Source organism: Trachypithecus francoisi, unplaced genomic scaffold (genome assembly GCF_009764315.1).
Source record: "Trachypithecus francoisi isolate TF-2019V2 unplaced genomic scaffold, Tfra_2.0 Lachesis_group5, whole genome shotgun sequence".
NCBI classification, from domain to species: domain Eukaryota; kingdom Metazoa; phylum Chordata; class Mammalia; order Primates; family Cercopithecidae; genus Trachypithecus; species Trachypithecus francoisi.
The window spans coordinates 111635756-111660421 of NW_022681470.1; the positions used below are offsets into that span (position 1 = coordinate 111635756).

Below are 24666 nucleotides of genomic sequence, written 5' to 3' on the forward strand. Positions count from 1 at the left end.
GGCCTGTTTCCCAGCAACCCACCTGTTCTTCTCGAAGGTCACTCTAATTGGCTGAGCTACATGCTTGTTGCCAAGAAGCAGTGTGGAGGCATCTTGAAAATAGAGCAGCCAGGCCCCAGAGGAACCCCAGGGATATTGGATGGTGGGACGCTGGCTCCCCTGCCCCATGCACGTGCACATGAAACTCCTTCCCCAGGTGCAGTCCACTCCCAGCACCTCGTGGTCCCTCCTGACTGCTACCCTCATGGCCTCTGCCACACCTATTTCCACTGAGCCCCTCACAGCCCAGGGAGGAAAGCAGGTGTGTGTGGCACTCAGCTCTGTGTGCTCAAGTCCTACACAGTGACCGCTCGTTCCAGATTGTCCGCTTAGCGTGGTCCAGCCAGAGCAAGGCTTTGGGCCTGAACAGGACACAGTGGAACCCGCTGCCTGTTTGGGATGGTAGGCAAGAGAGAAGGCCAAATCCAGGGCTCCAGGACAGGGCGCAGGGGTGAACAAAGGAGCATAGGCGAGGATAGAGGTCTGAGCACCCTCCATCTGCAGTCTTTTGTTGGGGTTGCTGGACCACCTCCTTTTAGGCACCAGATCGCGATTCCTGTTTCTGCCAGTCCACAGAATACATGCCCAGCACAGCTGGACACACACCTTTCAGGGGCTGGTTAGACTCAGGGTGGCCTGGGGCTTCCATGGGAACAGTGGTACTGAAAGGGCGGGGAAAGAAACTAGAAGGTGCCCAAGAGCCTGCATGGGCTGGCAGGCCACGGGACATCTTCAGAGGGACAGAGGCATCACAGGCTATTCCCGTAGCTGCCACTGCCCCTTCCTCACTCAACCTAGTTTGGGTCTGGAGTTTGGGGACAGAGGGATGTGGGGGATGGGAAATCCAGCTGGTTAAGAAGTGGCGGAGAACCTGGGGAAGAGCTCTGTTTTGGAGGGAGTCAGGGTTTATTCCAGAAATAGGCAGAATGTTGAGGGAGGTTAGGTAACAGGGACAGGGCAAGGGAGATGAATAAGCGATCGAAAACTGGGTAGGAGGGCCTGGTCCTAAGACCCCTGGTTCTCAGCCACCGCAGGCCCTCCACAATCCTTGGTCACTCCTAGCCTCTTTCCGAGGCCAGGAATCCCTAGCTCCACAGCCTAACCTCTGCCCTTGCCTTGCTCCAGGCTTAGGGCCTGGGGATGGAATTTCAGCCTTTTCTGACAAGCAGAGGATGGACTGCTCCTTCTATCTCTCCAAATACTCAGAACATTCCTCAGATGGGACCCACTCTTCCTGCCCACCTACCCCACCCCCTGGTCATCTCTGGCACTGCCTCAAGAGGACAGTCAACCCCTAGGTGCTTGCAGATGGAAGTCCGGCCATCCTGTGCTCCAGGACACCTGGCGCAGGATGGGAGGATGTGTGGGGCTCCCTGACTCCTGAACATTGCTGGCACCTCGAGGGGTGATCTACTTGGGAAGGCTTAGCTGTGTTTAAGGGAGGCCTAGGGAAAGGCTGGCAGTGACCCTGTGGAATGGGGCCTGAAGGCAGCAGTGGGAATGAGAGGTAGAAAGAGATGCAATGGAAGCATCGGGCGGGGACCCTGGCCTTGTGTGCCCTCAACCCTCTAGCGCTGCTCTTTCCCATGGGCAGCTGGATGGGAGCCGTGTGCCCTTTGAGATGGAGGAGGCCTTTCTAATCCAGGGACTGGGAGATCAGGTATCCATTCTAAAAGTGAGGGTGCATCCAAGGCAGAGGAGATGGCGGCCACGTTCTCAGGGGAGGGGGGGACCTCAAGCTCTTGGGGGGTGACTCGGGAGACTCAGCTCTGTGGGGGCTCCCCACCTGTGCAGCTTGGGAAGCCATACCTTTCCGGACACTACCATCGGCGCAGGCATAGTCCCCAGCGCTGAGCAGGAAGCAGGCAGCTGCCTTCTTGTTTCTGTCTCGAGTGGTGGAGCGTCGCAGGGCCCGGCGCTCCTCAGGGGTGGGGGAGGAGGCCAGGGGTTGGGTGAGGCCAGCTCCCTCCTCATCGGACAGCACTGCGTTGGCATCGCCATTCTGCTTAGAGTCTGAAGGGGGCACACAGAAAGGAGGCTGCGTGAGGGGCCACCCGGGCCTTGCTCATGAGTCATCCGGGGTCTCCCAGACCCAGAGTGTTACTTCCTCAACCTCAGGAGGGGCCTAGCATCTACCTGGGAGGCAGTGTTGTCAAAGCCAACGAGCAGAAGGCAAAAGGCAGGATGCTGCACTTGGTGTAAAATGACTTCCCTCCCAGCCTCAGCCTAGGGTCTCTCCTCGGGGATGAAGCCACAGCGCAGAGGCCCTAGAGCAGCGACTCTTCAAATCTGCCTGCTGACGGCTGCCTCAGGAGATCAGCCCAAAGCAGGCCGCAGACTCTACTTCCTCCTTGGGTCTGGCTCAGGCTGACTCTTGGATGAGTCTGCATTCCCTTGGAGAATACCTGGCTTGCTAGGGGTGAGGGGTGGCACGGCAAGGGTTAAACCTATAAAGTGGTATCCATGCTTTCTCCCTGGATGACAGTCATTCTTGTTCACTGGGCATCTAGGCCAGAGTCATGTGCCCAAAAGACCTAGAGCCCTCTGCAATTAGGGCTGACTTTGTCTGAGGAGGATACCATGGGAAAAGCTCCAACGCAGCTCCCAAGTGCTGTGGGCTTAGTCCCCACCCCTTGCCTCTGGGCCCTTGGATCTGGAGAAGGGGGTGCTACTCTATCTGAAGACAGTGGCCCTGCCATTGGCCAGGCATGCCCTTACTGTGGCTGCTATCAGGGTTAGGCTAAGGGCAAGGCTGACAGGGCCACAGTTAAGTGTACCTTGAGGAGCTGACTTAAGGACTTCTACATTTTAATACTGGGATTCTCTTTATGCGCTGAATGGGCCTCAGAGTGCAGCTGAAATTCCCCGGGAGATTAATATTCACAAATTAGGAAGCAGTGCCACTTTGGTGGGGGAGAAATGGGAAGCCTGATGGGTGCTGTTCTATCAAGGCCTTTGGAAGACCCAGGCCCCTGACACGACCCCAGGGAATAAGTGGACCCGGGCATGTATGACAGGCACATGCCAAAGGCCACAGGTGAGTGTACCAAGCTAGGCGCCTCTCCTGCAGGGTCAGTCCCACTTTGCCCCAGAGCTTACCCTTAGTCTCCTGGCTCCAGTCCAGCTCCCCATACCAGGAATTCCATACCCTTCCCAGGAGACCAGCCTACACATAACAGTCAGGATGCTTTTCCCTCTCTCCAACCTAAATCCGTGTTGCTGGGGATTAAACTGTTTTCCATTCCCCAACTCCTGATTCAGGGGTGGAGATGAGCTTTCTTGGGATGGCCTTTCCCGTCCTTAAGGGACAGGATTCAGATGCCCAGGCTCTCCCCTTCCAGGGCACAGATATTAGTTTCTTCCATGTTCCTCCTCTTCCCAACACTGTCTGGGCCACTCCTTCCTCAGTTCCTTTCCATCCCATGTCAAACCCTGAGCCCAGGACTCAATCTAGCTTGTGCTGAACAGAAGGCAGCCTCCCACTGCTATTACGTTATCACATTTATTAGGCCAAGATACCAGACTCGAACGTTTGCAAAGAAGTGATTCATGTGTTGACGTACCTTGGAAGAACAGCTGCCCTGCTCATTGGCTAATATTGACAGTGCCTGACATTTGTAAAGTGGTTTTAACTTCTCAAAGTACTTTCATATCTGTCATTCATTCGGGTCTCTCAAAATCTTGAGGGTAGGCTATGATATTATTCCCATTTTACAGGTGCCTAGAGAGGAGGGGTAACTGGCCTCAGGGCACACAACACAGTGGCCAAGACTGGATTTAAAACCAGGGCGTCTAATATACAGCCCCATGTACTGCTCATCACACCCTACCCTGGGTGGAATACTCAGTCCAAAGATCTGATGTTTGGGAAGCTATCAGAGACCCAGCCAGAGGATACAGAAATTCGGCCTCAACACCCTGCCCTCATAAAGGCACCTCTTATGCTTAGGGAAGCCCCACACAAAACACACGCCCAAATCCCAAAGGCTGAGGTTCATTTGGAAACTCCCTAGGCCACTGGGGGAAAAGGGATTTTCCTTCCCAACCCCTAATCTCACCTGCCCGTTTCCTCTCGATCATACCCTCTTCCCGGGCAGGGGGGCTGGTGTCACTGTAGGTGCTGTCCCGGGGGGAGATCTCCTCAGACTTGCAGTACATGGGTGACTCCAGCTGGGCCGGCCGTGGCACGTGCTTCTTCCGCTTCTTGGGCAGCTTCTGCTTGGCCATGGCCAGGGAGTAGTACATGCCGAAGTTGTTGACGATGACAGGCACCGGCATGGCGATGGTAAGCACGCCAGCCAGCGCACACAGTGCCCCTACCAGCATGCCTGACCACGTCTTGGGGTACATGTCTCCATAGCCCAGTGTTGTCATGGTGACCACAGCCCACCAGAAGCCAATGGGGATGTTCTTGAAGTCCGTGTGGTCATTACCCCGAGGGTCGGAGGGCCTGGCCCCGATGCGCTCAGCATAGTAGATCATGGTGGCAAAGATGAGCACGCCCAGGGCCAGGAAGATGATAAGCAGCAGGAACTCATTGGTGCTGGCCCTCAGCGTGTGGCCCAGCACGCGCAGCCCCACGAAGTGGCGTGTGAGCTTGAAGATACGCAGGATGCGCACGAAGCGCACCACGCGCAGGAAGCCCAGCACGTCGCGGGCTGCCTTGGATGACAGGCCGCTCAGCCCCACCTCCAAGTAGAAGGGCAGGATGGCCACAAAGTCGATGATGTTGAGCAGATTCTTGATGAAGTCCAACGTGTCGGGGCAGCACACTATGCGCACCAGGAACTCCAACGTAAACCACAGCACGCATACGCCCTCGATGTAGGTCAGGATGGGCTCTGTCTCTACCTCCCGCCGGAAGTGCACGCTGGTGATGTTCCCCACGCGGAGGATCTCTGTCACATTGCGGTCGATATTAAAGGCCTCATGTGTCTCCAGGCAGAAAGTGGTGATGGAGACCAGGATGAAGAAGAGAGAGGCAAAGGCCACTACCTATGGGCAGGGGAGGAGAGCAGGGGGCAGCTGTCAGACACGGATGGATGGGCCCAGCTGGGGACATGGACTTCTGCATGAAGGTTACCAGAAAGGGCATTCCAGGGTGAGAGGTGGGATTAACATGTGGAGACAGGGCTGGAAGTCCCTCCTCAGAGGGTCTTTATCCATATGCTTGGGGGCTCTCAGGCAATGATTCCCAATCTTTATTACAGAAGACTGAAGCTGCTCTTGGCCGGAAGCAACTGGTCAGGGATCTACAGCTGCCAGACCTGCCTTTGATAGCTTTGCCCACCTCTGACCCATATGCATTTTAAGGCTTCTCAAGCTGCAACAGGTATCTTGTTACAATGCACTCCTGATCCAGAGGCTTGGGGCAGGTCCCATGATTTTGCATTTGTAAAAAGCACCCAGGTGAGGCTCTTTGTCCAGGCACCACAGTTGCAGTAACTGGGCTTTAAGGCAACGGTCCTCAAAGTATGGTCCTGGACCAGAAGCATTAGGTCTCTGGTCCTTTGGTTAGAAACGCAAATTTCAAACTTTACCTAAAGCTACTGAGTGAGAAATGCCGAGGGTAGGATCCAGCAATGTTTTAACAAACCTTCTAAGTAATCCTAATGCATACTAGTTTGAGGTCCATTGTATGAAGGGATGCTCAGAGGCAGGTTGCTGCAAGGAATGGACCTGGACCACTTTCTGCTGGCTGAGCCTATTAGCCATAGTCTCTTCTTCTGCCTCTCACCTTAGGATGTCCCCGCTGACTGCCTAGATGGTGAGGAAGTCCCCGAAGGCAGACAACATGCACCATGGCAGTGGAGACGGTGGTCTGGTCACAAGAACCAGTCTCACTCCTTCCTACAAACTGACATTTCCTGGAACTCTGAGCTCCAAAGAAAAAGGAACCACACCCATCGGCATCAGAGTGGCAGGGGCTAATCCCGACAGCTGCTGGGATCTCGGCTAGAAGGATGACAGCAGCACTCGGCAGAGGAACGGCGGCTGGGTTTAAGTGTTCAATCATTATGAATGGAGATGAAATGCATGTGTAATAACACCAATTATGGAGCCTTCATGTGTTATTCATGCCGTGCCATCCACCACTGTCAGGATGCCCACTGATGGGGTCCAGTCTCATGCCTCCTGCTGCGGCCTATCCTGCATGATGGCTGGACTGGGCTTCCTCCTTGACCAGATATGGCTGTGCCTAAATAGGTGGGTAAGGGAGGTCTGTGGCCTCATGGTACCATTTGGTAATCCCCATGTCTGTCTGACCCACCCTGATTTCCACCTGGCTGCGTGGGCAGGCACTGGCATGTGCCCATCCCCTATCCAGTGAGGACTCAGAGAGGTTTTCCTCCCTGGGAGTCTGCACTGGGAAGGGGAAGGCATACCTTGTTCTTAGTACTGCAAAACACCAATGAAGAATACAAGGGGACCTGGGAAAATGAAGCAAGCAGCAGCACCTCCAGGGCTTCTGGAGTAGGAGAAAGTTTGAGGGGGGAGATCTGGGAATGAACAGTCCTCAGCTGTCTCTTCCGTGCCTGGTACTGTTAAGCACTCTGTATATGCTTCAATCGCCTTCAGTCCTCCCTACGACCCTGTACAGCACGCCTCATCATCCCATTTTATGCAGGATGAACTGATCATCAGAGACGTTACATACGTGCTTAAGGTCACACAGTCTGGAAGGGGCAAAAACCAGATTTGAACTCAGAACTGTTTAACTTCAAAGGTTGTACCTTTTCTTTATACCACAATGTTTTCACCACCTCCCAGGCAGGGTCGATTCACAGGCCTGGGAAAGCCATCTCTGAATCACTGATCCTGTTCCCAGTTAGTTCCCTGACGACTGCTATTTCACCCATGGGAATGTGTGTCTCGGGCTTAGGACCAATCCCCCATCACACACCTCAATGTACCTCATTTACACTTTAACTTGGATGGATTGGTCAGAAACAGCACAGAAGGAGAAGGCTGGGCCCAGGGGATGAATGGAGATGAAATACGTGTGTAATAACAATTACACAGACCCACTTTCCCTATTTTACAACATTACTGGAGTTTTTCCTGCTTGCTTCTCCCCAGTGAAGGTAAGTTTAAGTTCCTTTTCTGGCCTTATTCTTCCTCCTCTGAGAAAGGGGCTGCCAAGTCAATACAGGCTGATGTGGGCATTAAGTAAATGGCTCCAGCCTGTGGGCTCTCCATGGCCATTCATAGGTGGGCTGGCAAAAGTGCCTGTCCATGGCCTTGGTCGTGCCGGGAATCCAGTCCTGGCACCACCCTCTCCCCTGAAAAACAGAGTGGTTGAGGTAAGGAGCAGGGACAGCATATCCCAATTCTGCCAGGAACAATGGGAAGCAGAAGCTGGCTCTCTGAGGAAAAGTTAGCCAGGAGAGTAGGCCCACCTGGGAGACTGAGCGTAAAGTTAATTAGTGACTTGGAAAAACAGGTTCAGGAAGAGCTGCCTAGAGGGTGAGCAGAGGGAGGGAGGGAGGACGGCGTGGCCCTGGCCATCCTCTCATAGCAGGGCCAGGGAGCCTGCCTCGCTGCCCTCCTCACCTGCCACCACCACGGGCTCATTCTGCAGCAGGCAAGAGAGTCCTTCAGGCCCCATGGGTACCAGCCACATCCTGGATTAGGGAACAACCCTCTGGATTCCTGTCTGCCTGCTCACCTTTGCTTTTTTTTCAAAATACAGAACTGTTCCATCTACTGTTAACTGCTATCCCTCACTTCCACCCTGAGAAGAGGAGGGGACCTAAAGAGTGGTCATGTGTGCCCATTTTTAAAGTGAAATAGAGGCACAAGAGACAGCAGATGATTTGCTTAGGATCACACTGAGGCCAAGTCTCCTGACTCACAGCTCAAAGCTCTTTCCAATTGGCGCCTCTGACCAAGCAGGTGGGTATAATCCCCTCCTCCTTTGTTGAAGCCTTAGTGGGGCCTCGGTCTCCACTGTGGCCTCTCCAGGGCTGGGGCAGCAGGCACTCAGCAGGCCCCAAGAAGCCCTCCCTCCCTAAGGAGACAGAGATGCGGCCTGAACTGTGGCACATTGCTCCAGGTGGGCCCTGAGGTTACAGGTTCCCCTTCAGGGCCCAAATTATTCCTTTCTGACCTAAGTTGCTCCCCAAACTGAATTATTTCGTAAGTAGTTGACCCTGCTTGCAAATGGTGCTTTTCCCCAGGCCTCCTTCTCTGGAGGCAGGGATACACAGCTCCCTTGACTAGGGCTTCCTAGCACAAAACAGGGCCAAGGGAAGAAGAGGTGGTTGCAGCAACACCACCCTGCTTAGAGGCCAAAGCCTCAGCCTCGAGTCTTCTATTCATTCCCCACTGGACCATCCTGCCATCCTACAGAGCTGGCAGTGGAGATGAGTCTCCCTCCCATGGGCTCCTGTGCTGAAAGACTAAGGGCAGAGAACAGCTAAGGAACCCTACACTAGAAGCCTTGGGCTCGGGTTTAGACTTCCAGGATTTCTCATCCTGGCCCTGCCACTCAACCAGGTAAATGAATGGTAACCTCTGTACCTGTTTCCTCTATATAAAATGGGGACAGTACTAGTACCCCCTTCACAGTGTTACGGTAGGATTAAATGAGCTTCTACATGGTAAATGCCTGGCACCCAATAAGTGCTCCATAAAGTGGAAATAAGAGTTGAGGAGGGGTAGGGTCCTCTGCGTGCAGCTTTTGGAGGTGAGCTGAATCTGGAGCCAAAATATCACAGAATCTTTGCTTTTTAGAAGTGAAAAAGACTGAGAGTTACCCAGTTCAACTCCATTTCTGCTGTTTTACAGATGAAGAAACTGAGGCCCAAGGAGGAGTGGCTTGTCCGGATTTTCATGGCTGAAGCTGCTAGTTCTTTCCACCACAAAGGGCATGGATTCTGCTGGAAGTCAAAACTTCCCAAGTAGAAAACTGCCGGTGAACTGGCTCCACTAGGGGCAGCTCCTCTCCTGCTGGGAGGATGCAGGAGGGTCTCAGCACCCTGGACAGCAGGCTCCCATCACCCAAGCAGGAGAGTGTCTCTCCTCCCAACTCCCTGTGCCCCCTGGGCTCCTCAGACACACTGGCTGGCTGTGTCCTGCTGAAAACCCATCCATCTGCAAAGGCACAGGTGTTCAGCACTATTACCAGCCTCCTCCACCAACCCCATCGTTGGACTGTCCCTAGAAATGTAAAGTCACACACTTCTGGGTTCAAGCTGGGTTCTGCTACTGACTGCATATGAGACCTCCATGAGTTCCTTAACCTCTCCAAGCTTAAGGTCTTCATTTATAAAACGGAAAAGGGAGTGCCTACCAAGTACCAGACATTGCGTTTGGGAAAGTACCAGACAACCACCCTTGCCCCTGGGACCTTACATTCTAGCGGAGGCAGACTGTTAACAAACAAGCAAAATACACAGTATGTCAGGTGGTCTAAGTGTTATGAAAAAAATAAAGAGAAACAGGAGATAAGGGGTGTGAGGATAGGGGAGTTGTTTCCAATAGAGAGATCAGGTAAGGCCTTAATGACAAGGTGATACCTGAACAGCCCTGAACAGTGAGGGAGTGAGGCATACGAAGACCCAGAAAGTTCGAGGCAGAAGGGATGAGTAGTGCAAGGGTCCTGAGGCTACAATCTGCTTGCTATGTTTGAGGGGACGAGAGTAGTATTTGCTTTGTACAGTTGTTTTGAGGATGCAAAGGAATGATACTTGTAAAACTCAGCACAAAGCCTAGAGCGTTCCAGGAATCTGGCACAGGCTAGGTCGAGGGGAGAGGTGATAGACACCAATCACTGGGAACTGAATACAATCAGCGAGGGCAGGGGAGGAGAGCCCAGGGAAGAAGGGCCAGGGAGACAGATGGACAGATAAACATAAGGAGACTCAGGCCCAAAAACCTATATTAAGGATGAAGTGTAGGAGAAAGGAAAATTGAGAACACAGCCAAAGACACTAGCAGAGTAAGATCTGTGGGGATGGGGTGAGGGACTGAGGGAGTGAGCCTTCCGGGGAAGCAAGATCCTCATGCCCAGGCAGTGCTGGAAGACCATGGGGCAGTCCTGGGGGTAAGAGGCAGGAAATGAGAGGGTCTGCCAAACAAAGCATCTCTGAGCTATCCCTGGTTCCTGGCTGAGGGCCCGCACTAAGGCCCAAGTCCCAGTAGAGAAACATCCCCTCCTCCCCGCTAGGAACAGGACGTGGCCCTGCCCCCACCCCATGTTGAGCCAGGACCCTCTGATCCCAGTGTCCAGAACCCACCTCTACCTATGCTCACCCTCCGATGAGCCAGCACTTGGGGCCTCTCAGGGCCTCTGGGTTGCCCAGAACAGATGAGTCCCTACCTACCCCAGAAGGAATTCAGTTTAGCCTGAATCACTAACTAAGAAGCCACTATTCAGTCTAACAGAATTCCTGGTTATTGCCCATTTGGGCCCCAAAATGTCCTAGCTCTGCTTGGGCTGGTCCCCTGACCAGAAAATTCCCCCTTTCCCTAATGCTGCGTGGTTTAGCACTACCCATACGGAACTTTTATTTATTTATGTATTTATAATGTACCTCTTTAAAAAATTATTTAAGGTGCTAATTCAGTATCCTACAAGGCCCAGCCAACTCAACTTCTATTTCCTTGTGGAAGCCTCTCTGAACACCTCCTACATCTCATCCCACGTAGAGGTGGGATTGATTGATTCCTCCTCTCATTTCCTATTGAACTTTACTTGTTTATGACTCCTGTGGCACCTCTCCTGATCCATCTTGTATTACTGTTGCAATTTCTTGCCACCTAATTTCCCTTGACTGCCACTTACTCCACCCGACTTGGCTTTCGTCAGGAGCAGGGGACCCCCTCTGACTCATCTTTGGCTTTCTAGAACCCCATGTGTGTATGGCATGTGTATGGTAAGTGTGCAGTAAGTGTTTTCTGAATGACTGGGGCCAAGGTGACCCCCTGCTCTCTCTCCTGGTCCTGGTGAGCCTGTCAGAAGAAGAGGTCGTCAGACCCACTGACTGGGACGAAGTGACAAGGGTATATGCCCAGTAATACCTCTAGGGACTGGGGCCCTAGGACCTTTGCTGCCCTCCAGGGTGAGCCAGGTCCACTTCCTGATAAGGACCCTTGCTAGAGACCAGGTGACCACCCCTTAGCCAGAAGAAAATTCCAGAAGGGAGCAGGGCCAGAGGTCATGGCAAGTCAGTTATGCATAGGGAATAAGGGAGGCACAGAGCTCTGGTGCCCAGCATCCCAGGCTGACACTGCCCATGGGTGGGGGTGAAGGGCCCAGAGTCTCCTACCCTCAAGGCCAAGCTGCCTGGCTCTGCTCCTGCCTGCCTGCTCTTCTCCCAAGTCTCCAAAATAGCTTGTCTATTTTCTCCCCTTCCCCTACTCCACACCCCACCCCAAATGTGACAACCAGAAACCTCAGCATTCAGAGAAAAGATGTTCAGAGACAAATGTTGGTTTGTTCAGAACAAGAGAAGAAAACAAACCCAAGAGGAAACCGGGAGGTTGCCCTGAGGGCAGGGTGTACAGGGAGTCCTGCAGCCTTCAGCCTGGCCCCTGCCTGCTCCTCAGGAAGGAGATGGAGAGGCTGCCCAGGGCAGGCCGGCACTGCCCTCCTGGGGAGCTCAGAAAGCCAGGGTACTGCCCTCCTGGGCTCACGTTCCTGGCTCACCCTAGCTCAGAGGGCACAGCATCAATGAGTACTGGCCCTCACTCTAAAGCCTGTTGTGACCACTGACCTGTCCCCCAGGCAATGCCCAGACCAGAGAAGCCAGGGAACTTCAGAAGCAGCAGGCAGGAATGCAGCTCCGCTCCTTTCCTAGAAGGCCTTGGTTTCATGCTCTGCCGGGGCGAGGGAGCTTCCCTTAGTCTTTTCTCCTAATCATGCCTCCCTTCATTTTTCCTATGGAAATCCCACAGTAAGAAGAGAGGTTAGACTTGAGCAATTCTAGGGAGTGAGAAGTAAAGGAAGAGATAAGAGCAGAGTGGAGGAAGAAGCTCTCCAGTGAGGAGCCACCCTCCGGAAGCCAGAGATCCTCTCTGGGCAGGAGCCAGAGGCCATAGGAGGAGCATGGACTTAGATTCATGAGACCTGGGTTTGGATCCTACTTCTACCACAAGCGGTGTGACCTTGAGAAAGCCCCACCAGGCCTGTTTCCTCATCTGTATACTGATATACAGATGTTAACAATACCTGCCTCACCTAGGCCGGATGAGTAGTAGCAGAAAGCACAGGCCAAGCCTCCCACATAGTAACTGACACTTAACAAAGGGGAGGACCCTGCTGGAGCTGCCTTCATGGAGCAGGGAGTTCCTGTGGGTCCCCTCCTCTACTCAAAAGGGAAACATCACAGGAAAAATGCACTGATTTAGCCAAAGGAGAGGAACTGTAGTCCTTAATAAGGCTGATAGCTGAGCTAAAGCCAGCCCTGCCCCGGAGACCTTGGAGACTTGGGTAGGGGAAGGGGGTCCTGGCCCCATTCTTCAGGCCTCTTGTCCGCTCTCAGAAAAGAAGGTGCAGGTTTCTAAAGCTCTGGACGCTGCCAAACCTCCACTGGGCCCCCTGAGGCTGTGAAGTCTCCATGGTGAGCCTTCACTCTGCCCTGGGCAGTAGGCAGGTGGGGACAGAACCAGTCTGCCCCTCGTGCCTGTTCCCAGCTCAGGCCACAGAAACAGAACCACAGCAGCAGCTGCCCATGGGCCCAGCACAGTGGAGCAGGGTTGAGTATCCCAGCCCAGGAGGCTGCCTGAGCGGAACAGCTCCTTGGGCCAGGTCTGTAGCTAGGCAACAGGCTCTCATAATCAGCTCAGTTCACTTTCCATTTGTATCATTTTGCTCCTGTCATAATGCACTACTCGAATGACCAGGCTGATGTGTGCGAAAGGATGCCTCAGGGCACAGCACTGCTCCTCTGCCCCTCTTCACCCACCACCCCACAGTGCTGCGGGCCCTTCCAGGAAGGAGGTAGCTGTGAGCGAGGGAAGGAAGCACACATACCCAGGAGAACAGGGGTGGGAAGAAACGGACAGTGTGACTAGCCAGGGGCAAATGGAGGGGGGAAAGTGCAGCCCCAGAACTCCCCGCATGACACAGTACCCTCAGGCCTGGAGGGGTAATACAGTAAGTCTTCCTTCTGACATCTCCATCTGCCCCTGGGTTTTCTGATGCCATCCACAGGAATTACAGAACCTCAGAAGGACACCTCTCAGGCCAGAGTAAGAAACAAGCTCTCTGCCTCAAAAACAGCCTAGTTCAGTGGAAAGAAGGTGTTGTAATCACAAGAGCAAGGGCTTGGGAGTCAGGGACTCTGGCTTTGATTCAAAGCCTGACCACTATCTGGCTATGTGATCTCAGGCAACTGTTTACCTTCTCACAGCCTCAATCCATTAAACAGGGATAATCACTGGGTTTTAAGTTTATTGAGAGGATTAGAGATTAATGTAAAGTATACATAGCAATGTATCTGTCTGGGGTGCTCAATAATGAGCAGTTATTCATTAATTTTTAAAAATTACGTATTCCCACTTGTGTGTCCCGGGAGCAGGTGAGGGTTGCCTTTGCCTGGGCTCCTCAGCAGGAGGCAAGTCCTCTTTTGGCACATGTGCTGGCCAGAACTCCATCCAGGTATTCACATCAGGATGAACAACCAGAAGGCTGGAAACTAGGGGTGGTTTCCTGGCTCTGCTATTAGTTAAATGTCTTTGGCAAGAAACTTAATGTCTCTGAATCCTGGTTTTCTCAATGTTTAAATGAAACAATTAACCTTACCCCATCATAAACTTCAAGACCGCAACTGGAACGCCTGGGCCGATGTGACTCCATGTGAAAGGGGCAAAGCACACCTTGGGTTCCTGGAAGACTTCAAGGGGCAGGCCAGGCTCTGAGCTTACTCAAAGAGGCCCCCCTGGCTTGGCCATTCAGCAGTGAGTTAGGAAGAAAATAAACTCAGTGATATGTGGGGTGCCACTTGGAATTCCAGAGAGGAACAAGAGTAGGTGAAAAGCCCCCAGAAATCCCAGAATGCTCAGAAATAGGGCCTAGCTCCCCTAACGACCTCATCCCATCCCTGCTTCCCTGGTTTGTCCCCTTTCCCATCTCTCTCTCTCTCTCTCCTCCCCCACCCCCAAGAAAGAGTCTGAATGATGTGTGCCTGTCTCTCTCCCCTAATGCAGATAGCCAAATGCTAACACTAGCAAGGTTAGTGATCTACATAAGAAGCCCGTGGAATTCACAGCAGACTCAGACCAGGGGCATCACTGTGCCCTCACCTTCTGAGCCGGTCTCAGGGCTACAAGGAAAGAAACCCAGGCCGTTGCCTCTAGCTTTGTTCTCAGTCCTGCGAAAGATCCCTGCCTTCTCATGGCTGCCTGCAGCCCCAGCCCAGTATGCCAGGGCCCCTGAGACCTCTGCTCCTCCCTTCTCCTCCAAGCAGAAGATGTATCTGCCCTGGCCTGGCATTTATGCCAGCCTCGCTTTTCCCTGCAGGCCTGTTCCCCAATTCTCTACCCTGCCTTCTTCTATGTCTAGGACGGAGTCCAGCACAGGAGTGCTGGGAAAGGGAGGGCGCTCTGAGACTCATTAACATGACAATTTGGGATGCCGGAAGAACCAACCAGGTTCCACAGCAAGCAGCAGTCCCCAGACCCAACAAGTTACATTGCTCTTTCCTGTCTCCCAGACAGACCCCCCACCAGCCTTTAGGCTGCTGACCATGAGATCCGACACCAACCCCCAGACTTTTCTTTCTTTGAAGAATCTAAAGCCATCCTTCAGGGATTTTTTTTTTTTTTAGCTGTCCAAGCATAATGGGGCAAGCATCTCCTTCCCCATTTTCCCCTTCCACCTAAAGGGGTTAGGGAAACTGGATTTACTTGGGGAGGAGGTAGTAGGTCTTGCCTAAATCAACCTGTGCTTCCCCCTTCCCTCATACACCCATTTCAAGCAGTAATCTGAACCAGGGCTTTCTGGAAAGATAGTTTGTGCTGCAGCAGAAAGAAAAGCGGCAACAAAAATCTGGTATAATCACCAGCAAGCCTGTGGCTGGTCACTGGCGGTGGGAGCCTGCAGGGCCTAGAACATTAGGTCCTTCCTGTTTAATTTTCTTCTCACCCCAGCTGAGGCCAGGACATCCCAGGTGTGCAGGAAGCCTGGGGGGCATGGCATTCTCCCTGGGAGAAAGAAGGCCTCTCCTAAACCTGGAAAGGAGGCCGGATTGTGGTCTCAGCTTTGCCTCTTCTGAGCTGAAGATGCTGAAGCCTATATCCTCCTCTCTGAAGTGCATAGTTGTGGGCACACTGAGCTGCTGGGAGGATGTAAATGAGGTGGCATCGCATGGAAGCATCTAACAAAACCCACCCTAGTTTCCTTCCTCTCAACCCTGCCTGCCCCCAGCAGAAGGCCAAATTTCAGCTCTCCAGGACCGTAGCCCTGTGCGGAGTGGAGGGCAGCTGAAGATAGGGCGGCCTGTGCAGACCAAAGAAGGTGGTGGAGGAGCTGAGCTGGGCACCCCACTCACTGGAGGGGATGCGGCAAAGCAGGCAGCTGGGACTGGGTCCAAGTAGTAAGTCAAGTGTGTGCAATCTCCTGATGGAGCGTGCAGGGGAGAGGGTGGGAGTGTGTAATTCCCCTGCGGGCCTCGGAGGGGGGATGAGAGGAAGGCGGGAACAATCTGCGGTGGTAAGTTAAGTCAGGCTCGGTCCCTGCTCCTCCCGGCCCCTACACGCCACCCACCACGGACCCCTTGCAGACCCAAGATGGGGAGACATGGGCTCCTGCCACTCACCCTAGCCGCCCGTGAGGAGTAGGGATCCTCGAAGAGCGCCCACATGCGGGGCTGCCAGCCGCGGCAGCCCCCAGACCCGGCGCCGTGGCCCGCACCTCCCTCGTGGGGACCCAATCGCTGCAGGGCCAGCTCCCGTTCATCGTCGCCGGCCTCGTCGCTGGGCCCCGCGCCGCTGCCTCCCCCGTCCGGACTCTCGAAGATGTCGAGCGCCTCCTCGGCGTCGCGGTGCTGCCGGTAGGTCATCCAGCAGCAGGGTTCCACGTCGGTCTCATCAATGCCCCAGAAGGTGAGCTCCTCCTCGAAGAGCGGCCCGCACACGTCGGCGGGGCAGTGCAGCTTGCCGGTGCGGTAGTAGTTGAGCACGTAGGCGAAGACGCCCGGGTGCCTGTCGAAGAAGAACTCGCAGCCCCCGCCGCCGCTGCCGCCCGCGCCGCCGCCCGCGCCGCCGCCATCGGTCTCGGGCCGGCCCCCGCCGTCGGGGTCGGCCAGCCAGGCGAGGCGGGTTCCCGGTAGGGTGCGCAGGGTGCTGCGGTAGGTCTCATGTCGCGTGCCGCCCACGTTGATGATGATCTTCTCCGACGCCTCGCCCTTGGCCATCTCCTCCTTCAGACATGTTTTGGACGGAGGCTTGTTCCCCGACTTGCGCCCGCGGTAGGAGGAGACACACACCGAGCTGATCATAAGAAGCGCTGCGGGGCTCCGGCTTGGGGCGGCCGCTGCCCTCCAAACACCCTTCCCGAGGAGGCAGCGTCAGACGGGGGAGGGGGAGGAGACGAAGAAGAGGCAGGAGGCGGCGGCGGCCCCCTCTGCGGCGTGGCCCTGCCCCTGCCTATCCCCCCTAGGACGCGGAGCGACAGCAGTTGGATTTCTCTGGTGCACAGGTGGTTGGGGTTAGGGCAGGAAGCTCCGGAGAGAGGGAGGCGGAGAGAGGGAGGACCCGGGGAAGTAGAAGCAAGCACACACGCGGTCCCCGCTAGGACGGGACAGACAGACGCTCTGGGCCGGGGACACGCCCCCGCCGTCACCCCGATCAAAGACAAGGAAGCGCACAGTTCAGGCGCACCGCGAAGGTCCGGGGCGCGCGCGCTCACATTCACACGGGCCACCCTCCGGCTCCCAGACCGCACCAAGCCCCGGAGCAGCCGGCTTCCCCGCAGCGGCGGCAGCGCAGCAGCAACAAGTCCTCCGAGTGGCTGCCGGGGCCGTGCTGACACTCTCACGGTAGCCGTAGCTCCGTGGGCCCGGGCTGCTTGCGGTCAACACGAGGCGGCGGCGGCGGCATGTGGCCTCTTCCCCCCATTCATAAATCCAGCGCCGGGCGAGGAAGGCAGGCGGGGCAGAGCAGAGCGCGGCGGCCAGGCGGGCGGGGGCTGCGCAGGGCGAGGCGGCAGCTGGAAAACAAGCACGCCCGCAGGAGCGAGCCTCGGGTCCTGCGTCCTCGGCTGGGAGCTGAGCCGGACCCGGCGCAGCGCTGCGGGGGCCGCGCTGGGGCGGGGGGGCCTCAGACGGGGCGTCCTGCGCTGCGCGGCGCCTGGGGGGCGGGGCCGCTCTAGGGAGCCGGGCTCTGGGCACTGACGAAGGAGTACCCGGGGCGGCGGCCGAGCTGCCAAGGACACCTGCAGGCTTCCCGCGCCGCGCGGAGAGGGAGCCTCAGCGCAACGCCCCGGCGCCGGGTTCCTGCGATCTGGCGGCGCTGGGAGCCACGCCATCTACGCGTCTGCCCATCTCCGGGCGGGGCGCCGGCCTTGGCTCGCGCGAGGCAGGGGGCGGGCGCGAGGTGGCATAGGGGAGGGGGCGCCTCGGCTCTGGTGGGCTGGAGCCCTAGGGGCTCTTGGTCTCCCTCCCGCGCTGGCAGCGGCCGCCACGCTCCAGTGGCGCCTTTTCTCCGGGGCCCCGCCTCGCCCAGGCGCGCCCTTCGCGGGCGGGGTGGGCGGGGCGCGGCGCGGGGCCGATCTGGCTAGCTGCAGGCCCCGGCGACCGAGCGCAGTCTTCCTCCCCGGAGCCGAGCCCAAACCAAGCGCGTCACCTCCTCGCCGCCAGTGCCCAGCCCAGCGCGCCGCCCCTGCGCGCCTCCGCCGGCAGCCCCTCCCGCCCCCCTCCGCCCTGCTCCCCTCCTCCCCCGGGCCCGCAGCTCCTCCCACTGCAGCCCGCTGACACCGAAGCGCTTTCAACCCCTGACCTCTAACCTGCCCCCGGCTCCGTCGCCCCCTCCCCGCCAAACTGGTCGAACTGTTGCGGTTTCACTGCGGCTGATGGAAGGCTAAGGAAGAAAGAGGGTAGAGACGCTGTCGCGAGGATCAAGCTGCCCTCTCCTTTCCCAAGCACCGTGTTGGGGCCTTCTGAGCACCCCGCCCCGCATCCTGCGCCTCGGAGGCCCAGCGGAGCCCAAGACGCCCATGGTCTTCATGCTCTTCGCCTCTGTCCCAGCCACCAAAGCCCCCGCGATGGAATGGGGGACGGGTGGCCTTGGGCAGAGAAACGCCTCTTGTGCCAGTTGGAAGGAAACCGTAGCTCTGGCTCTGTTCATCGCGAAACGTGTTATGGATGTGGGGTGGGTGGGTGGCCCTGAAAAGTCATTAGTTAAAGCCTTTGCTCGTCATTACTCTGGGGTCCACATAGGAAGTGCCTGTGTCCTGCCTCATGACTTCCTCCTGCTTCTACTCTTATTCCACCCATTAAAATTTGACTTTGCCTGTGTATATGCCTCCTCTCCCCTCCCTAACCCTGAGCTCCTGCAGGCAGCATTGTGCTTTTTCCATCTTGATAGCTCCCACAGTTCCTGCCTCTGAGAACCTGTTTGCTAAGTGATTGAGAAGCTGCCATACCCAAAACATAGGCACCAACAAGACTTTACTGGCCCTATCCCAAGAGCAATTTCCAGATTGATTTGTTTTTGTTAAGTCCAGAACCTATTTTACATCTTCATATTAATCCCCAATGTTTTTTTTTTAATTTTTAATTTTTTATTTTTACAGCTTCAGGCAGCTTCCATGCCTGTCTGGATGATGTAAGGAGATCTTGAGGCAGAAATGAAAGGTAAATGACACACCTACCCTGGACACCTGTGCACCTTCCCATTTCCAGATCAGGCAGTACCTAGCTCAACTGGGAAAAACAAGACGAGAGCCTGTGTGTGTCTCAGGAAAGGTTAAAAGCCCAGTGCCAATGCAAGGGAGTTTTACAAGCAAGTCTCGTTATTAATGAGGCCAGAAAACCAAAATGGCAATGATCTTTGATGATCTGTACTGATACATATGGGAGGTGTGTTATCAGAAACACACATTTTCTGGCACCCCCTTTGTGCCCAGTCCCTGCTCCTCGAAACTGATGTTTGTATTTCAGAGTTTAGCTGGCTTTGAGTTTGCTGCAGTGAAAAGAAATATCCCAAGAGTAACTGGGAAGAGAAGACCCGGGACATGCCAGAAGCTGGAGTGAGGAAGAAAGAACCATAGAATATTAATGTAATGAATAACTTTCAAGTCCTATCTGGTCCGTGTCCTGGCAAAGTCCCTTGGGGTCTCTCCCCTGCTTTCCGTTAATCAGGATGACGGAGCTCAGTCATTGGAAGAAAGGGAGTGTAGTGGGCAAGGGGAAAAAACCCATAGTATCCCACCCCTGATTGACTTATTCACTCAATGAATACTTATTGAATACCTACGATATGCCAGAAGCAGTTCCGGGCACTGGAAATACATCAGTGAATAAAACAGCCACTCGCCCTAGTAAATCTGTCCAACTGGTGCTTCCACTCTGCAGTGCTTATGGATGGTGATGAGCACCTGGGGAGATGGGTAGAGGAAGAAAGTTTCCAGGGAAAAAGGAGGCCAGGAGGGGAGGGAGGGAGATCAGAAAGTTGGGACATGGGCATGGGAACCTAGGAAGAGCTGACAAAAACAGAGAGCCCAGCCTGAGAGAGGCAGCTGGGTAAAGGTGCATGGGACCAGGTCTCCTGGCTCTGTGCACTGACCAGCTCCGGAGGGGGGAGCTCAGCCTCAGTCCTGAGGCCTCTAGAGAATGCCTCACCCTTACTGGAGATTTATTCTGGAGCTCTGGGCTCACCTGTTACCTGTGCCTCTCTGTGGGAGTCGCTATGCTGCAGTTAGCACTATGGGACTTGTCCCCATCGGTTCTTTGTGTGAGGTCTTAGTGTTCCCTCAAAACGCAGAGCTGGAGAAGGATAGGAGAGCCCCCTGCCCAGGCTACTGTGACACAACCTACCATGGATGTGAGGGTGCTGCCCCCTGGTGGTGCTAGGATGTCCTGGCTCCAGACCTTGCCCTGAGCTCTGGGGGCTGTGATGTGGGCAGATGGGGTGGCAGCTGATTCTGGGCTTCCTCTTGATTCCAGGACCTCAGGTACCTCTTCTAGCCTAACTCTGCCATTGGGACTCTGCCTACTCCCTTCTTCATTCCTCCAAGAACCTTGATACCTGACAGGCTTAAGCAAGACCACAAAGCAGCCACTATTGGAAATTCCTAGTTCCCCAAGCTTCTTTCCCTCAGTTTCACCTTTTCTCTTCTGTCCTCTCCTGAGTGTCCTGGTTTCTTCAGGCTGTCAGGGAAGAGCACCTGTCTGAGAGCCAGTTCACAGACGGTGTCAGCCACAGTGGATTTCCCTCATCAGGGGTGAGGGTGTGGCGAAAGAATAGGAAGAGAGGGCCATGGGAGATTCTAGAGGGGCACCGATGGAGGCTGTCAAGCACCTGCACCCTTTTCAGGCCCACCCCCCCCCAATAATAAGGTCCTCACCCTCTGAATGCTGAGGCTGACCCTGTCCGTAGGAAGCTGAGAGCCTGAAATCAAAGCCATTTACCCTTCCCCTTTCCACACTGGGAGCTTTGTATGGGCTCAGCCTCTTTAGAATTACTGGAGCCATCCAATCTCCTCTCCATCTTCCTTCTTTGAAACCCGTTTGTGGTGAGGGGCTGTAGGCCAAGGCAAGGTCCTATCCAGCGGTGCTCACACTTTCCCTTTTTGGTATTCTAGCTCCTGCCAGGGACTGACCCTCCTCCTTCAGGTCCAGGCCAAGGAGCCAGCATCCTTTCCCAGCATGCCTTGCTCTCTCCCAGCCGGGAAAATTGAATTGCTTTATCAGAGTCATTGGAAGGTGATAGGGCCTCCCCGCTCGGGGAACAAGAGAAGGGAAGGCAAGAGCAGGCTGGCAGCCTCCTGTCTGCGTCTCAGCTCATGTCATCCTGCCTCCCCCCACCCCAAGCAGCCTGCAGAGACTTGCAGGCTCCAAATCAAAAGTGATAGCCTTCCTGGCGGGGGCGGGGGGGAGGGGTTGTGGGGGGGAGGGGGCTCTGGGGAGAACCTAGCCCTAGTGATTCAGGTCTTGTGAAGATCAGTAGAACGGCTCTGCCTCAGGACTGAAAGCAGGGTTGGGTTGCTGGGATAATATAATCCCAGTGAAGTTGTATCTGGGGCTCAAAGGCAAACTTTGAGGGCCCCGCTGTTAAAGAGAAGAGACCAGAAGCTCAGGCCTGGGCAGGGCTCAGGGCCTCATACACTATGGACCTGGAGTCACAGGGTTGGAGGGGACCTGAGTGTTAGCTCATGGACACATTCCCCCCACTTAGGGATGTCAGGCCTAAGCAGCAGCAGCGAACTCTGAGAGACTGAGCTAGGGCTGGGGTTGGGCCAAGGACAGAGAGCGACGTGGGGGCCACCAGCTGAGTGGACCCTAGAGCCCTCCTTGTTTAAGGCTCCTAGGCTGGGAACTCAGCCTGCATCCAGAGAGTACCCCCCTGCCCCCGCCGGCCGGCTGCCCGCTGCACACACGCTAGCCCAGAGTCCGGCAGGCAAGACCTCTTGACACTTAGTATTTCTCCATCTAGAAAAGTACAGATTCCTCCCACCTGGGCTAAGTTCCAGGAAAAATTGGTTCATTCCATTAGAGTAGTTAATTAGTCCTGATGGGCTAGTTCCCTCAGCAATGTCCTGGGGAAAGGGGAAGCAGCTGTCTGGAGAGGCAGGCCAAACTCAGGTTCCTCTTGGGTGCCCCTGAAGTCCAGGGATTCTTCCCTGCTTGGGTCAGCCCTGGGCAGAATGGAGGGACCCAGAACCCAGGCAGCTCAGACCCAGGGGCAGAAAGCAGATCCCCACTGAGTCTTTACGCTCCGCAGCCAGCACTGTGCCTGGCATGGATCAATCTTTGTAAGGGTTTGTGGTTGAATGACAGGCATAGTCTCCCATCTCGCAGGTTTCTTCCTACCTAAGAGCCAGAGACTCTTGCCTAGTCTTTTGTATATTCCCAGTGCTCAGCACAATCCCAGGCACTCAGAATACCTGATTCATGCATGGAATTAATGAGGTGGGGGGGGTGGCGGGGGAGGAGTCCTCCCTGTCAGTTTCTTGCTGTGTGGCAGAGAGTGCACTAGATTGGGAGTCAAGAAACCCAGGCATTGGCCCCCAATCTTCCCCTTGCTTGGTTGTGGGAAATCTGATCTTTTCCTCTTTGGGCCTCAGTTTTCCCCATTGTTATACAAGGAGGTTTGGCCAGATAATCAGTAAGGTTCATGTTCTGGTTACTATTGTTATGAAACAAATTACCCCCAGTATGTAGTGGTATAAACCCAACAGTCATTTTATTTTGCTCATTATTTTATGGGTCAGGAAATTAGGAAGGGCTCAATTGAACAGTTCTTGATTAGGGTCTCATGCAGCTACAATCAGATGTCAGCGGGCTGCAAACATCTGAAGCTCAGCTGGGCTAAACATTCAGTATGATGTGTTCATGTGGCTGGCAGTTGACACTGGCTGTTGGCTGGAAGCTCAGCTGAAGCTGTCAACCTAAGCATCTGCAAACATATCGCCTCCCTACCATGGCAGTCTCAGGGTGGTTGGCCGTCTTACATGGCAGCTGGCTGCCTCTAGAACCAGTATCTCTAGAACACCAGGTGGAAGTGGCATGGCCTTTCCTAATCTAGCCTTCGAAGTCATATAGCATCATTTCTGCTATATCATGTTGGTCAGAGGAGGCATTTGCTCACCCAGATTCAAGAGGAGGAGGATAGACTCCACTTTTGATGGGAGAAGTATTAAAAAGAATTTGGGGCCTTTTGTTAAAAAAACAACAACAACAAAAAACAAAAACAAAACCCCACCATAGCCTTGTGGTCTGTGGAATACTTTAGCCTTGGCCCAAGTCCCTGTGACTGGAGCTGTCTGGTGGTGACTGCTGGGGTGAACCCAATAATGTACAGGATCAGTGAGACCCCCACACTCTGGTACTTCCTTTCCTGGAGAGAGTTCCTTTCCTCCCCTCCTTCCTTGGTTTCTCTGGATTTTAGGATGAAACTGTCCTTTGTGAATAGCTTTAGGAGATGGCTCATTGCATGGGTGATGGGGCCCCAGAATGAAGCAGGCCCCTTGGCCTTGCCCAGGATGGCAAGAAGGAGATAATATTTAATGAGCACCTATTGTATCCCCATATAGAAAGAAGTCGATACTGTATTCCAGTAGATGTTACTGAAGTTCATTTTTCCCTCATACCATCTCTAAGGAAGATATTTTATTGTCGTCCTCCTTTTACAGATCAGAAAATGGAGGTTCCAGGGTTTAAGTGGCTTCCCCAAGGTGGTATGGTTGGTGACAGACCCATGATTCAAACCACTCATGCCACCTGCCCTGGGGCAAACCTGAGGCAGAAGCAGCAGCCTCACCTGTCCTCCCGCATGCCCTTCCCATCTTCCTCCCTAACTGCTCCCTCCACCCAGGGCCCAAACTTAGCCACTCACCTCCCCACCAGAAATGACCTGTTGTGTGTCCAGTTCTGTGTCTCTAAGCTGATAGCCCCTCAGGAGGACGCTTCCGCCCAGGTGCTGGTGACTGATGACAAAGATCCCTAACGCTCTAGAATCGGCCCATAACATGGGCAGCCAGATTTTCCCCACTCCCCATCAACAAGTGGGGGCTTCTGTGTGCCCTCCCCTTTATTTGGGCGGATGTTGTGACCCACAGAAGATGGTGGAGGTACTGTGCCATTTTCCAGGCCCAGGCCTTAAAAACCTGGCAGCTTCCACCTCCTGTCTCTTGAGATGGTCTCTCTGGGCATCCTTAGCCCCTCAGTCAGAAGTCTGGCCAAGTAGCCATGCTGGAGAGGCAGTGGTAGCTGCTCAGTCTGGCCGGCAGGCCCAGCTGAACCCAGTCTTCCAGCCATTCTCACTGGAGTGCCAGGCATTTGAGTGAATGTGAAGGCAGCTGCCTTGGACCCTCCAGACTAGTTCGCTGCTAGTTGAATATCACTGAGTGACCTCGGTTGCCACCAAAAGAGTTGCTCAGACAAGTCCTGCCTGAATTCCTTACTCACAAAACTGCGTCATAGAATGGTTGTTTTAAGCCACTCAGATTTGGGGTAACTTGGAACACAGCAATAGATAACTGGACCAACATGTGTTATCTCACTGAATCTATTTATTATCTCTGTTTTACAGACTAGGACATTTAAACTCAGAGGGATTACATGACTTGCTCAAGGCCTCCCAGGAAGCAGGAAGCTGGGTGGCATTTGAACTTGAACTTTAGAAGTATGACTCTAGAGCTCCTTCGAACCAAAGCCCTTGTTATGCTGCATCTTGGCGGGTCTGGGTGCCCCTCCTGGCAGAAGGACTCGCATCTCAACCAAAAACATTATCTTCAACCAAAAGACTGATACTTTACAAGGTGTGACTTTTCCAGCACCAGGCCATTTCCCGGTTTGAAAGATACATGGGGAGATGTGGAGTCATAGGGCAGGGCCCCTCCCTCTACCAAACTCAGGAGAGCAGGGGCTGATTTTATCTTTATTCATCTATAGCTGGCATGGAGCCTGTCCAGGGTGGGTACGTAATAAATGTTTGTTCAACAAATAAACTGACCTACAA

General features: G+C 54.5%; 1 protein-coding gene across 8 annotated transcripts in view; it reads right to left on the reverse strand.

Moving 5' to 3' along the window:
• Window positions 1-17676, reverse strand: part of KCNC4 (potassium voltage-gated channel subfamily C member 4) — a 36929-nt gene extending 19253 nt beyond the window's left edge. For 7 of the 8 annotated variants that reach the window (XR_004433584.1, XM_033195874.1, XM_033195870.1 and 4 more), the window contains exons 1-3: window positions 15804-17676; window positions 4098-5034; window positions 1849-2052 (exon numbers count right to left, since the gene is read on the reverse strand). Coding sequence is in view for 7 of the 8 variants with exons in the window: in XM_033195874.1 (XP_033051765.1) it covers window positions 1849-2052; window positions 4098-5034; window positions 15804-16484 (1822 nt within the window). In the remaining variant the exon portion in view is untranslated. The remainder of the gene's footprint in view (window positions 1-1848; window positions 2053-4097; window positions 5035-15803) is intronic. The other variant, XM_033195876.1, reaches the window with a different exon arrangement.
• Window positions 17677-24666: the final 6990 nt, after the last annotated feature.